This window comes from Gymnodraco acuticeps, unplaced genomic scaffold (genome assembly GCF_902827175.1).
Source record: "Gymnodraco acuticeps unplaced genomic scaffold, fGymAcu1.1, whole genome shotgun sequence".
NCBI classification, from domain to species: domain Eukaryota; kingdom Metazoa; phylum Chordata; class Actinopteri; order Perciformes; family Bathydraconidae; genus Gymnodraco; species Gymnodraco acuticeps.
In genome coordinates, this window is record NW_022991219.1 from 3,832,231 (window position 1) to 3,846,691 (window position 14,461).

The 14,461-nt window shown below is 44.5% G+C and overlaps 1 protein-coding gene across 1 annotated transcript in view; it reads left to right on the forward strand.

The window, feature by feature from the left end:
* The window catches only part of bcl11ab (BAF chromatin remodeling complex subunit BCL11A b), a 39,848-nt gene extending 34,205 nt beyond the window's left edge, over positions 1-5,643 (forward strand). Inside the window, 2 exon segments of the mRNA XM_034239063.1 lie at positions 270-1,948; positions 1,950-5,643. Of these exon segments, the coding sequence (XP_034094954.1) occupies positions 270-1,948; positions 1,950-2,258 (1,988 nt within the window). The 3' untranslated portion in view covers positions 2,259-5,643.
* The last annotated feature ends 8,818 nt before the right edge of the window (positions 5,644-14,461 follow it).

Here is a 14,461-nt window from a genome sequence, read left to right on the forward strand (position 1 = left end):
TTAAGTTGTGTGTTAAGATTCAGTCTTGCTTAATAATCACAAATGTAAGAAGGGAGATTTTATTTCTCTAGGTGAACACAATTATTTTCATTCACATTTTCAGTCACACTCTGTTTATGATGATCATATTTAACATTTTGTTTTGAAACTTGAAACCTCACAAGTGTGTATTATGAATCTTTTTGAATAGTGTAATATAATCAAAAAGCACATTTTTATATTTTAACAGCTCAATTAAATGTTTTCTCTCTGTGTCCTTTTCCTAACAGATAAAGATGAGCCCAGAAGCTACACCTGCACCAGCTGTAAGCAGCCCTTCACCAGTGCCTGGTTCCTGCTCCAGCATGCCCAGAACACCCACGGCTTCCGCATCTATCTTGAGAGCAAACCTGGCAGCCCCCTGACTCCCCGTGTGGCTGCAGCTCCTGGGATGGGGGGTGACTGCGCCTCCTCCCAGCCTCCCCACCATGCCGTCCACTTGGCAGAAGGCAGTCCCTACAGCCTCCTGAGGATGCCCGGCTCTGGCTCTGGGCGGGAATCGGCGACCACACCTCGCGAGGGCCGTTACCCCAGAACCCCTCCACTGTTCAGCCCTCCGCCACGCCACCACCTCAGCCCTGATGACCTGGCGCTGGCAACCCACCACCCCAGCGCCTTTGACAGGGTGATGAGGCTCAACTCTGTGCCACAAGAAGCCCCTCCGATGGACTTCTCTAGACGTCTACGTGAGCTTGCTGGGAACGCCAACGGGGCCTCTCCGCCTCTCTCCCCTAACCGGCCCAGCCCTATGCAACGGCTGCTGCAGCCATTCCAGCCAGGTTCAAAACCTCCATTTTCAGCAACGCCTCCTCTTTCAACCTCTCAGTCACCTTCTGGCTTACGCTCCACCCCCAATCCCGTATCCAACGCAGCCCAACCAGGCACCCCTCTCAAGGCCAAGTCTTGCGAGTTCTGCGGGAAGACCTTCAAGTTCCAGAGCAACCTTATAGTCCACCGGCGAAGCCACACGGGGGAAAAGCCATTCAAGTGTCACCTCTGTAACCACGCCTGCACCCAGGCCAGCAAACTGAAACGACACATGAAGACTCACTGTCAGAGCAAGTCTTCGGCGCTCAATGCTAAATCAGAAGACGGCCTCTCGACCACGAGCTCCCCAGAACCTGGCACCAGCGATCTGATCGGCAGCGCCACCGATGCTCTCAAGTCAGTTGTGGCCAAGTTCAAGAGTGAGAGCAATGGCCTCATGAAGGAAAATGGAGAAGAAGAGGAGGAAGAGGAGGAGGAAGAGGAGGAGGAGGAGGAAGAGGAAGAAGAAGAAGAGGAGGAAGGGGAGGAAGAAGAAGAGGAGGAAGGGGAGGAGGAGGAGATGGAGACTAAGCCTGGAGTCGAAGTAGAAGATGACAGGAATGACTATCGTTTCAGTCTGCGCCTAGAAGGGGCTCGCCACCACAAGAACAGTGACGCGCTGCACCCACGCCGCCGGAGCCTGTCCCGGGAGCCCGGTGACGAGGACTCGGCCCTGGAATCAGACGTTGTTGGAACCACCACCATCAATGGTCTTGGCCCTTTATCCTCTGACAGCCTGTCCAGAAAATTGCTCAGTGGTAGGGTCAGTCCAGGTTCCCTCAGTCCCCTGTCCAAGCGCATCAAGGTGGAAAAGGACCTTGACCCCCAAACGCCCACTATCCCAAACACGGAGAACGTCTACTCCCAGTGGCTTGCTGGCTATGCTGCCTCACGACAACTCAAGGACCCCTTCATCAACTTCACTGGCGGGGACTCCAGACAATCGCCATTCGCCTCTTCATCAGAGCACTCTTCAGAAAACGGCAGCTTGCGCTTCTCCACTCCGCCAGGTGAGATGGACGGGGAGCGGTCCGCCTCAGTGCGCAGCGGCACCGGCAGCGGGGCCAGCACTCCCCACGGCGGGAGTGGGAATTGCAGGCCGAAGCTCCAAGGACAGCCGCCGCAGTGACACCTGCGAGTACTGCGGCAAAGTATTCAAGAACTGCAGCAATTTGACAGTGCACCGACGCAGCCACACTGGAGAGCGGCCATACAAGTGTGAGCTGTGCAGCTATGCGTGCGCCCAGAGCTCAAAGCTAACCCGCCACATGAAGACCCACGGACAGATGGGCAAGGACGTGTTCAAATGTGAAATCTGCCACATGCCTTTCAGTGTATACAGCACTCTGGAGAAACACATGAAGAAGTGGCACAACGACCGCCCTCTGTCTAGTGACATTAAGACTGAGTAGGCAGAAAGCAGCATGCTGGCAGCTCTCTCTCAGTTCCCCTGGCTAAAAAAGCGACCCTGGCTAACTAGCCAATAAGTGAGGGGAAAGGACATCAGGGTTACACAGCAGTACACGGTACAGCCCTGTTTTTACCCCGACTGGAAAACGCTGAATGCATGATCCATCATTTGGGGCAATCCTATTGCATCAAACGCAAAACTTTTTGAGCCTTTCTATTGTGCAATAATTTACACGTTTTGTATTTTTTGTAACTGGACAGCATGCTCTGTGTGTTTTGGCTACTTAGAGAGAAAATTGTCCTCGGCTGGTGGGTTTGGTTGTACATGTGTTGCTGTTGATATTTTTGATTTGTTCAAGGTAAAAAAAAGTTAGTTATGAGAACCCATGCTGCATACAGTACATACTGTTTTACATATCATGTACAGTTTTGTGTTCTTACATAGTGAACAGTGTCATATTATCAAAACATCACGACAAGCAGGGTCACACTTAAAACGGATCTTTCTGAAAGATTTTCCATGCAAGATTGAGATAAGAGATATATATAAATATATATGAAATTTGGGCTGCCTATCAAATGCTAGGCACGAGCGCCGTTAAATACTTCTTTGAAAAACAGCAATGAAATTAACAATATGGTGTGAAACAAAGAGTGCCTTGGATATTTTACCTGCATTAGTTAATCCTCCTTTTTGCTATAAGCTCGGAGTTTCAGCTATAGAAGATTACAGGACATTTTTGTGCACATGTGGAATAAGCAGGTCCTTGCATCAAGCACCTGCACAACCCTGTCATCTTGTGACTTTGCAGAGCATAAGGAACCAGCTGAAACAAAAAACGTAAAAAAACAAAAAAACATTATGTGTACCTCTGGTAAATCATTTATCTGCCTGACTCATGTATATTGTTATTCTCCAGATTATGATTCTGTTTACTGGCATGTTACATGCTAAAAAAGGAGTAGGTGTGTAGAGTTCGGTTTAGGTGTTTTATGTTTTCCGGTACATGTGTACCATACTGAGAGGGTAGTCTGACGAGTTGTTTTAACCAACGTAAAGCTCTTAATTTTCCAGAGTGTTTATTTTCTTTGAAAATTAAAAGGTTGCAGGGTTTTTTTTTGTAAGTAGCACAGAGTTTTGTTCCTTCGGTGTCAAAAAGGCAGCAGTGTAGCCAGCAGCCACTGTGGAGACCACAAAGTGGGTTTTAGTTGTACGAAGCCAGACAGATTTGGGGTGAGGGTGGGGGTGAGGGTTTGGGTGGGTGTCATAGGGTAAAGGTAGCGGGATGGGTGAGTGGTTTGACCAGGTGTCTCTACAATTCAAATGTTTATGTCCTTATAGCGCTTATCCTCTTTACTGCATTAGATCTTTGAAACATTTTTTTTAATTTGGAAACGATCTTAAATGGAAGCCAATCTAAAGTCAAGAATCAGAATTTAGTAAAAAACAAAACAACAAATTATCCCTTCCACACACATTTTTAAGAGTCAAATGTTCACGTTTTCTGTTCTTTTCAGTTAACATTATCTAAACCTCATTGTGGTTTGTTTTTATTTCCATCACTTTTCAATGTTCATGATATAGCACTTGTCACTCTGCCTTGGATTCTGTATCTGTCTCTCTAATCGGGGGTACAGTCGGTTGAGTATAAAACGAGGACCAGATTTCAGACCTGGGACTACCTACGTGCACTGTTCAATTTTCCCAGTTTACAGTCGGACGCTCAAGGGAAAACTTGCTCTTATGCTGACAGATTAGTGTGGTGTCATTGCTTTGCATTCAAAAAAGAAAAAAAGAGTTGAACTAGAAACTGTTGCCAGCCATGTCTCCTCCCGAGAACTGAACATCAGTTTGGCCCTTGAGGAGTATCAATGCAGGAACCGCCATAGAAATATCCTGCTTCATACCATAAATATGAAATATACTGCTCAGTACAGAAAGATAACAATTCTACAAATTGGATTTTAAAAGCTAAGTAAATTGTGTTGTTGAGTCTTTTAAAGTAACAATTCAATATATTTAGGGGAGAAACCTTATTTCAATTTTGTTTAATTTTTATTTTTTTGGTTGTTGTTTCTCTTTTTTGTCTCGGTAACATCCGAGACTTGATCACTATGTAATGAATTGTAATGAACATGTCTCTCATCTTTTTTGCCTTTACTATACACAATTCTTCAGGTTGAACAAAAATTGCATTGGGGAGAGATTTATGATATATAAATATATAGAGAGAACTTAAAACACATAGGAAATGCACACTCATGTAAGTTCCTATGTTCAAAACACATTTATGGTCTACTTTTTTCCTGTATTTAGAATGGTATTTGAAATTAATGTTCACTTAGCGTAGGCACTTATAGTATTTATGTTGGAGCCTGTATTTTTAACTGTTTTGCCTGTACTCTTTAAAGGTTTCAATGTACCCTTTTTTTTCTGTAGTGAAAAAAATCCCAACAAGCTGCCACCGTATATTTTCTTAATTTGGCAGGATAATATAGTGTGAATAATTTGTATGCTTGAAAATAAGTATGTTTTTGAAAAATAAAATGTTGTGGAGTTCCCCAAGGGGTGAGAGGTCATGTAATGGCCTTTTCAGGCAGTCCCGCTGGAGTGACCACAATGAGGTAAAAACAGGTGGTTGTACATATCTTTTTAGTTTGTTTTATATATTTTTCTCTCCTGCCATTTTATATGCAGTAATTCAAGCTATTGTTGGGTTTTCTCGGTAGCCAACTTTTTACTGTCCTTTACACATGTACCACCTGATAACATTCCAGCTGTTTTTGAAAAAGACCTTTTGTCATATGCAATCAATCCAACATCAATCTATAAAGCATTTTTGTTTTTTTGCCACAGTTCTTTCTGTTATTTTGAAATAGTTTTTCATTGCCAAAAGATCCATGGTGCTTTATAATTTAAATATGGTACATCTCATATGCAAGGCATATTCTAAATAAATCATAGAAAGAAAAAGTTTGGTACATGTTACCATTGCTGATGGTATTGAGGTACATTTGTGTTTTCAGCTTGATTTCATCCTGTGTTCTGTATTTACTCACAAGCTATTTGCTCTGAACTGAACTTGAAGTTGACCTTTGACATTGGTCGACATTATTTATTATGACTATACACACACGTTGCTCTGTTCAGAACGGAGTCACTGCAAAACAAATCAGTTCATTTTTCTCCCTCCTGATGTAATTATGATGGTTTAGTTTCTGTCTGATGACCAAAAGTCATTGACCAACATTCATGAGTTCTTGCTGGACTTGCAGATTTTTTTTTTCAGTTACGGAGATGCCACTCTATTTTAAGGCTATTGTCTGCATTACTCTCTTCACTCAGCCATTTTGTCTTGAAAAAAATAAAAAGTATTACATACATATCTGAATTTGGTGCTTTTGATTTTTTTGTTGTGGTCTGCATGCTCAATGTCTTACTTAACAAACACCATATACCATTTTTCACAACCACTAGAACAAACAAACACACCAACTATTTAATTGAGTTTGTTATAAAGTGGGTTATTTAAAGTAGCTAGAGCAGCAACAGAACATATATTTGCCACCTGAAAATGTTTAGCTTAAGTGTATTCTATATTAAGAATAAGTTCAGCACTTTGTGTTTCTGGCAGCTTGCGCTTTCTAACGGTGAAATTAAGCCCTTATATTAAACTATGCTCGTGCCAAAGCTAGGGTATCGTTAGGGGTTAGCCAGATTCAATTGTAAAAGAGCAGTATTTTTTAACACACTTAATACTTAGGTCAAACAAACTAAGTTGCTGATCAAGGACAATGTAGATCTGCCACTCCCTTGTTCTAAGAGGTACAATTCTAATTTGTCTGGTGACTTTGGTGCAAGGAACCGGCTACAGTTCTGAAAATCCTGTGGAAATATTCCAAAAATATCGTACACTTAAACTAAACCTTTTTTTAAGTTGCTTAAATAAAAGAACAATTGCTAACCTCTTTCAGAGCAATACATTGCTTTGCTTCCATGCTGGTCACCCGTATCTACTGTAGACTGGATAATTACCTTATACAACCCAAACTGTCCCTGTGAGTATGTTTTTAAGCATTTGTTTTTGGATGTTTTGTACCCAGGTGTGTTTGCATGGCTCAGCATATATCACCCGTCATAGAGGTTGGAAGTTCACATCCATATCTCCGGTCTGTGGCCTTGTCAGGTCAGCGAGGCGTCTGCGTTATATCTCCAGCAACCCTCCCATCTCCTCTTATAACCCCCCCACTCCTCCCATTTCCCCTTTAACACACCACTCTGTTTTCTTCCTTCATGTTTTTTTCATTATGTTGTATCTAACTTTATATATCCTCCTATGTCCCAATCTCTCTTTTTTATCTTTCTACCTCTCCCTTCCCTGTTTCCTCCTCTCCCCGCTGAAGCACTGGAGGGCAACGTGACAGACTAATCGCTCTCCTTGTCCGAGCCCGGCGCTGTTTGCCTAGCAGGGCCAGATTAAAGTTCACAGATAGAGAGAGGTTCCTGCTTGGGCCAGGTGTTGACAGTTAAGATAAAGCAGAGTCGCAAGGAAGTGGGGGGGGTGGTTAGGTGGGTGTTGGGAGTGGAGAATTGTTAGCCTGTGTGTGTTCTTGCGAATACACACATTTATAGTGTTCAGGGTGGGTACCCCCTCCCCTTTGTGATCCCCCAAGTTCAATGTCAAGAGAGCAACAATGCTCTGGCCCACAAATCCCGCCACCATACACCCCATGCATAGCAGACATACTTTTCCCATAGCAGACTCTTGGCATGCCTACTAGCCCCTGCCCCCTCCTCCTCTTCCTCCTTGTGTAGACATATGTCCTTAACTCGTAAAGGCAACAGACGCAGCTCTCTAGCCGAAAGGGGAGTGTTCAAAAATGTTTGCCATGCAGGGAATAATGCTTTCAGTCCCGATTGTAATAATATCCATCAAACTTGTTTTTCATTTGTAAAGCAAGTTGGAGAAAATTAAAAAATGTATTTCTGTTACTCTCATTTCCAAGTCTTAGGGGGATACACTGGCTCTCTGTTGAAGGCCAAGGATTTATTAGTTCATTATGCTAATCAAAACTAGTTCACAAACACTCTTGAAAAGATAACGATTCCCCACCCCCGCTCGGCGCCTTTCGCTCTTCTTCCACCAACTTCACCTCTCTCTCTGTCCTGACTTGCCTGTGTGTTTAAAAGCAGGGGGTAGGCCTCCCAGGCATAGCTGGGGAAATCCTGTCCAGGAGAGAGTCGGCACGTTGGATCGACTCTCTAATCCCCCTAATGTGCCACTTCTCCCTGTCCACTCCTCTCTCCTATCCCTCTGCCTTCTTCCGTCTCCAACCCGCATCAACTGTCAGTACACCATCCCTCTTTATCTCTCCTCTCCTTTCTTTTCTTTATTCCATCTTTTATACACACTATATTTCTTTTTCCATTCCTCTTCCTCTAGGTATTGCATCTGTTTCGGGTTCATTTTTTCCTTGGGCCCGAGCCCGAGTGTCAGAGAGTAGAGGAAGGCTGAAGAGCAGAGATGGAGAGGCCGACTGCAGCTGTGCTGTGCTGCAGTGAAGAGGGGGCCTCGCCCGGGCTCCTTGGAACAATATAAGAGCACTAATCACCCAGGACAGCTGACACCCAGTGCCTCACACATATATACACACACATATATACACACACACACACACACACACATATATACACACACGCACACACACACACACACACACACACACACACACACACACACGCACACAAACACACACACACACACACACCACACACACACACACACACACACACACACACACACACACACACACACACACACACACACACACACACACACACACACACACACACACACACACACACACACACACACACACACACACACACACACACACACAAAGATCTGAGGACAGCCAGTATAGGGTTTGAAGGAGAGGAGCTCTGCCCAGACAAGACTCACAGGTCTGGCTCGGCTAGAAAACAAAGTCTGTGTTTTGTCTATGGGCAGCAACGCTTGGGGGCTGAAAGTACTTTCTCACAAACATGCACATACGCCCATAGAATGTGCCTATGCATGCACACACTTACTGTACAACATACACGCATGCATGCACACATGAAAAGTTAAAAGGCATTTAAGTGCACACACAGGGAAACTTCCCCTGTGTGTGCAGACACAGAATCAAACGCACATGCTGATGCTGGAACACAAACCACATAATGGATCGGGTGCATGCACGCTCACATACACACACACATAGACACTCACACGTGCGTACACAAAAGTGTCTTCGGGAATGTGACCTTTTCCCAAAAGCCTCCCTTTCCTGCCCCGGCTCCCCTCCCCCTCTGGCTGTGTGAAGACTGAAGGGGTCAAGGGTCAGGTTTTGGGGGGCTGGAGATTAGGTTTCACATGACTGAGCACCTTTGTTGGGGCAGGCCGGCAGAAAGGAAACGTCCAGGAGGGTAGCTGTGTCTGTCTGAGGAGAGATCGAGGCAGAGAGGGGGGGAAGGGTTAAAAAAAAAAAAGGGACAGAGGAATGGATGAAGTTGAAGTTTGGTCAGGCTGAAGTTGAAGTGCAAGAGCGAGGGGGAAGTGCACGAGAATCACAAGGGAGAGGATAAGGGACAAGGACGCAGAGTGAGTAAATGTGAGGACATAAAAGGGAATAAACCTCACCCACATTCCTCACCCTACAGCCCTGCTTGGCTTTTCTCCGTACACCTCTCTTAACTTCTTTCTCTCTGGCCATGTGGCTTCTGTGTCGGGCTGCGGCCAGCCAGTGTCCTCAGTGCCTGCTGGCTGCGCCGATCTCCCCCATGACCACACAGCGAGAAGAAAGCCCCAGCCAAAATAGTAAACTGGATCACAGCAGAATCCCCCTTCCTCCCCCCACCCTCCACCTCCTTCGCCTTCACAACATCTGAGTAGTAGTCTGCCCGCGAGACAATATGTGCAGTGGAAATCTTGGCAGGGACCCGGATTACCTCGCTTGTGAAGTATTGCTTTAAATGTCTGTGTGTGTGTGTGTGATTTTTTCCCTTATTTTTCCTACTTCTCAGAACCTAGAGAGAAGGATTTTAATGACGTGCAACAGTTTCAACTAAATGAGTCACAGAGGTGGGACTGGTACTGCTGATGGCTTCCAGATAAGGTGAAAACTTTGACCCTGGAGTGAAAAAGAAGGACAGGGGGTGAGGGGTGAGGGGGAAGGAATGTCTTGAGTACCGCGCTGACCATAATTGAGGGGACTCTTTTGGTTTCATGGTGCGCAATCAGATATGAGCCTTAAGGTATTGCCTTTATTACTGACCTTTGGGACAATCTCAAAAACATGTTATTAATTTCCTAGTGCCCCAAGTGTGTATACTGCTTTGTGTGTGTGTGTACAGTGTGTGCTCTAACACATAGGGTCAGCCTTGTGCAGGTCAGCACTATTTCAGTGAAGGCTGCACTGTAGGCTATCAGTATGTGGTTGGTCTATCGCTGAAGGGGTTTCCTGTGGCATACTGCAGGGGTGGCTCATAACAGAGCATGGGTGGTTGGAGGAGAAGGGAGGGTCAGGGCCCGGGGGGTGAGGGAGGTGGGGCAGTAGATTCCAGAGGCCGACTGATCTGACCTTGAACCGCGGGGCGTGGAGCTCTCCACGAGTGGCTCCATGTTCGAACTGTTTCAGCCGCGTTTTGCAGCCAAAAAACGGTGTGTTTACACGTATCTGTCCTGCTTTATTACATGTGGACATGTGACAGATGTATACATGTCGACGCACGCACTCACATGCATGTGTCTGCATATGGCTTGGTTGGTGTATGCTTATGGTCTTATTATCTTTGTGTCATGTGTGTGTTCTCCAGGTGCAACGCCGCTGGCAGACTTTATATGACCAGTTAAACAGGGTCATATTATCAGTACCCTTTTGTGTGCTTTTCAGTGCACCTGCGTGCGCGTCTGTGTGTGAGTGTGTGTAAGTGGGAGACAGTAGGACGCCTGTTTACAGTCCTGTGAATAAAGAGGCAAAGTTCATCCACTGGTCTCTTTATGCCACCATATTTCAGTGTCAGGTAAGGCTGGACATGACAGTAACTCAGTAAATACTTCATCATCAAATGTCTTATTGTTTTTTTACTCCTGTCTTTTCTTTTTGTGTCCACAACTGAAATAACCACAACACTGTGATGCCATTTGTGCATGGTTACTTTAAAGACTGCATTTTATAGTTGATCTAATATCTTCAAAACTCAATAACACCATCAAATGTACTGTATCTTGTAAATGTTTTTGCTATAGCCAGCAGCCGCTCAGCTTACTTACCTCACTACTCCTGTATAGAAAAGTCCCACACTGCAATATTTTTTTTATGGATTAAACAATCAAGATATAACGTGTTTAACTTTAGAGTTGTCAGCTATGAGCCAAGCTAGCTGCTCCTCTCTTTCAATATGTTTGCTAGCTAAGCTAACCAACCGCAAGCCATACCTTCATATTTATAGGAGAGTCATAGGGTGGTATAGACCTTTTCAATCGGTCAAAAAGCAAATAAACGCTTTACCTGGCTGTGTAGAGATGGTTTTGAAATAGCTTCTCATAAGGAGATAGTTTTGTAGAAGATATTGCATAATTTACAAATGTAACAATCAGAAAATGTTGAAAGTAGTGTTTCGTAAAGTAAGAAGCAAAAAAGTAAGTTATGTTGAAAGGAATGTTCAAACGTAAGATGCTTTTGTTTTATGAGAAGTGTAGGATCCAGCGTTTTTAGGGTGGCTTGAAATATACTTGACAATAAAAGTGAGTATTTGTCAGTCAACATTGCCTCAATTTAAAAGATCTTTATTTACTATTTATTTTAAGTCCCCTAACTCATCCCCAATATCTTTCCCTGGAATAAACAAAGGGTTGCCTGGCCATAATAATACCTTATTTGCTTGCTTTTGTTTTATCTCCTCTTCATGACTGTTGATCACAGTTTCCCCCTTTTTACGGTCTCCTGACCTACTGTATAGGAACCATATTTTAACCGTTGTATTTTTTACCACAACCACAATCTTTCCCTATCTCTACCTATACCACAGTTGCTTTGCTCAGATGTTGTAGAACGTGAGGACTTAAAGACATTGTCGTTGAGTGTAAAACTGTAAAGTATTCAATAGTTTTGCAAAATTGTCCAGTACTGATATCGTGTTCATGCTGATACGGTTCATCATTGCCATAATCCTAGTTAAAGCCCTGGTTATATCCTGTTCACATGGATCTTTTTTAGAGTTTACATATGTTTACTTTCCCATTCTTTCTTATCTATATTTACCTAATATACAATCCTCATGTATGCATGTGTGTGTTAAAGGTGTACATGTATGTGGCGGTGCTGACCCTCCCTGTTGGGACTGGCAGACCACTCTGAGCCACTCCAGCTGCTGCAGGGATGACAGAGGCTAAGACCGGCCCAGGCTGAGGGGTGAGAGGGCTTTGGAAGTTTCTGGAAGTTTCTGAGAATTGCCGCGCCGCTCCTGGTTCACTCCTGGTTCATTCCTGAGGCCCAGGGGTCATAGAGAGCGGGACAAGAGGGGGAAGGGAAGAGGGGGCGGCAGGGCCACGGTCACATGCTTGACCTGCCAGACTGACCTTATTACACCCTGCACATACTTCCTTCTGCCTGCAGTATTTACAGTTTTTGTGTTTCGGCTTGTTTGTTTTACTTACTCAACTCGCAGGATCTAAGAGAGTGAAGAAGTGAGACTTTTTGATTGCTTGTGTCAAATCTACATTGGTCTCTTTCTGCTTCTATATCATAATACTCATTAATAATCACTTATTCATCTGCAAAATACATTCTTTCTTTTGTGGTTTTCCAAAAGTCCATCCATTTAACTGTTCACATACATATATTAAGAGCTTTTGCCCACATATCAGCAGGAAGTTGCACTTGTACAAACTACTCCAGGGGGTCGAAGGAGTTCGGTCGACTCTCTTGGACCAAGCAGTCTCTAATATTCTGGTCTTTATGGGGCCAACCGGTGGTCTTTAGTGGGGACACATTCATTGTGGGCCTCCTGTCCTACAAAGCGCTTGTCAGTCATTGTGCTGAACTTGTGTTGTTTCTATGCAGCGCTCGGCAGCACAGCTGTCGTCAAAAGACCCAAGGCTACTCTACCCTTGCATGAAAGAAACAAACAAACAAAGCCGTAAAACAAGAAAATGAAAGACAAAAAAGGGTCACAAATAATGAGTATACAAAAACCATCTTGTCCAATTGCACCTTGGGAGCCCGTCTTCAGGAAGAGTGAGGGGTAAGAAGCTTCTGAGCAGGACCTGGGCCACAATGGGACTTGGCCCCTCCTGTGTTACTGTTAGCCAGGCCCTTTGGATGAACTTGTCTCCTTTCAGCTGGCGCTCTTATGCCCAGGTGTGTCCTTGTGTGTGTGTGTGTGTGTATCTCTGTGTGTGTGTACCCGAAGCACTGACATGTCTTTGGCCCCAAGTGCTCCATTGAAAATAAGACGGAGAGCGGGGCGAATGAAAAGAGATAAAGTGCAAAACAAGGATGAGAGGAGGAATAAAAGAAGAGTGGCTTCCTTGCTTTTCAGGGCAAGGACAATGTTCGGGCCTTTCTCCCACGCTCTGTTCAACACTCTCTCTGCCCCCGTGGTCTACTTAGTGTCCAAGACCATCGGTTTATATTTTAATTTTGTTGAAAGCATTCAGTAATTTCATGTCCAGTGTGCAGCTTTTCAGGAAAGAGTTCAAGGACAGGGATGCACTTTCAAACTTTCCTGAAGTGAAAAGTAGAGTTAAGGCAAGCAACAGATTGTTATTGTTGAGAAAGGTGCCCTTTTTTGACATCAGCCGCCAAAATAAAGATGATAGTTTAAAAAAAAAATGTTGCTTGATTCATTTGAAGTAGTGGCCTTCACATTGCCGTAACCAATTTGTCTCAAGGTCACTAATATTCAGAACCAATATTTTGTTTTTCTCAATATAATATGGCAATCATGGTTCACATCTCTTGGGTTGGGTAGCCAGCCATCAGGCCGATCACCCATCCAGACAGGCCAGTGAATGGCTCGATGCCAAGGCCAATTGAGAGGTGCTGCTGTGGTGGAGAGCCAGAGGGGAGATGGTCATCCATTATTCATCACTAAGCCAAATAATCCCCAACAGAATTGGTCTGGTCTTGTCTGGCCCAACGGTTGGGGAATGGATGGGATGGTCCGGGGGGCAAGAAGGGAGGGTTTCTGGGACTGGGGGATGGCAGGTCTGAGGGTTTTATTCGGGGGAGGTTTAGTAGGATTTTTTGGGGGGGCCGAAAGGGGGTGGCGAGCTCTCTGTAAGGGGTGGGAGGTAGAGGGGGTTCTTTGAGGATTAGATGCAAATATGTCTTTGATAGCTTTCACAGTCTGGGAGTCCCATTCTGTTTATGGATATTCATATTAAGTCTAATCTTTGGAAACAATCCCTGGCATGGAGGAGTGAGAGGCTGCTGGGATGGGGATGGAGCGCAGAAACAGCAGGGGGTTCTGGGGGATGGAATGGACCTGAATGGGGTATCCCCTGACCCAGCTCAGGGGCAGGACCAGGAAAAACCCTTATATTGTGTGTGTGTGTGTGTGTGTGTGTGTGTGTGTGTATGTGAACCACCCAGTGGACCAAAGGGCCAGGTGAACACTGTGTCCCATCCACTGAGATCACTGATGTGTAAATATGTAAACACACACACACAGACCCAGACAAAACTAATGGCAAACAACTTATTTAGACACAATATAGCCTTCAACTTCTATCCCACTCTTGCCTTTTTACTCTTTGTGACCTGTCCTCGACATGGGCCCATGTTTCTGTTTTGTCTGAACGTCTCTTATTACAGGAAGAAGAAATGGAGAAGAAAGAAGAAGAAGAAGAAGAAGAAGAAGAAGAAGAAGAAGAAGAAGAAGAAGAAGAAGAAGAAGAAGAAGAAGAAGAAGAAGAAGAAGAAGAAAAGAAGAAGAAGAAGAAGAAGAAACAAGAAAAAAAAGAAGAAGAAGAAGAAGAAGAAGAAGAAGAAGAAGAAGAAGAAGAACCCTTTTTCGAAAACTATATTTTTTCTCTCAACAGGTGAAGGTTACATGCCTTGGTCTAGGACACACTTTTACTTGTTGATATACTGAAACATAATTCTGAAGTGTTATTCATACCAGGTTCTTCAGCAGCATAGCATATAGTTCCTTTAC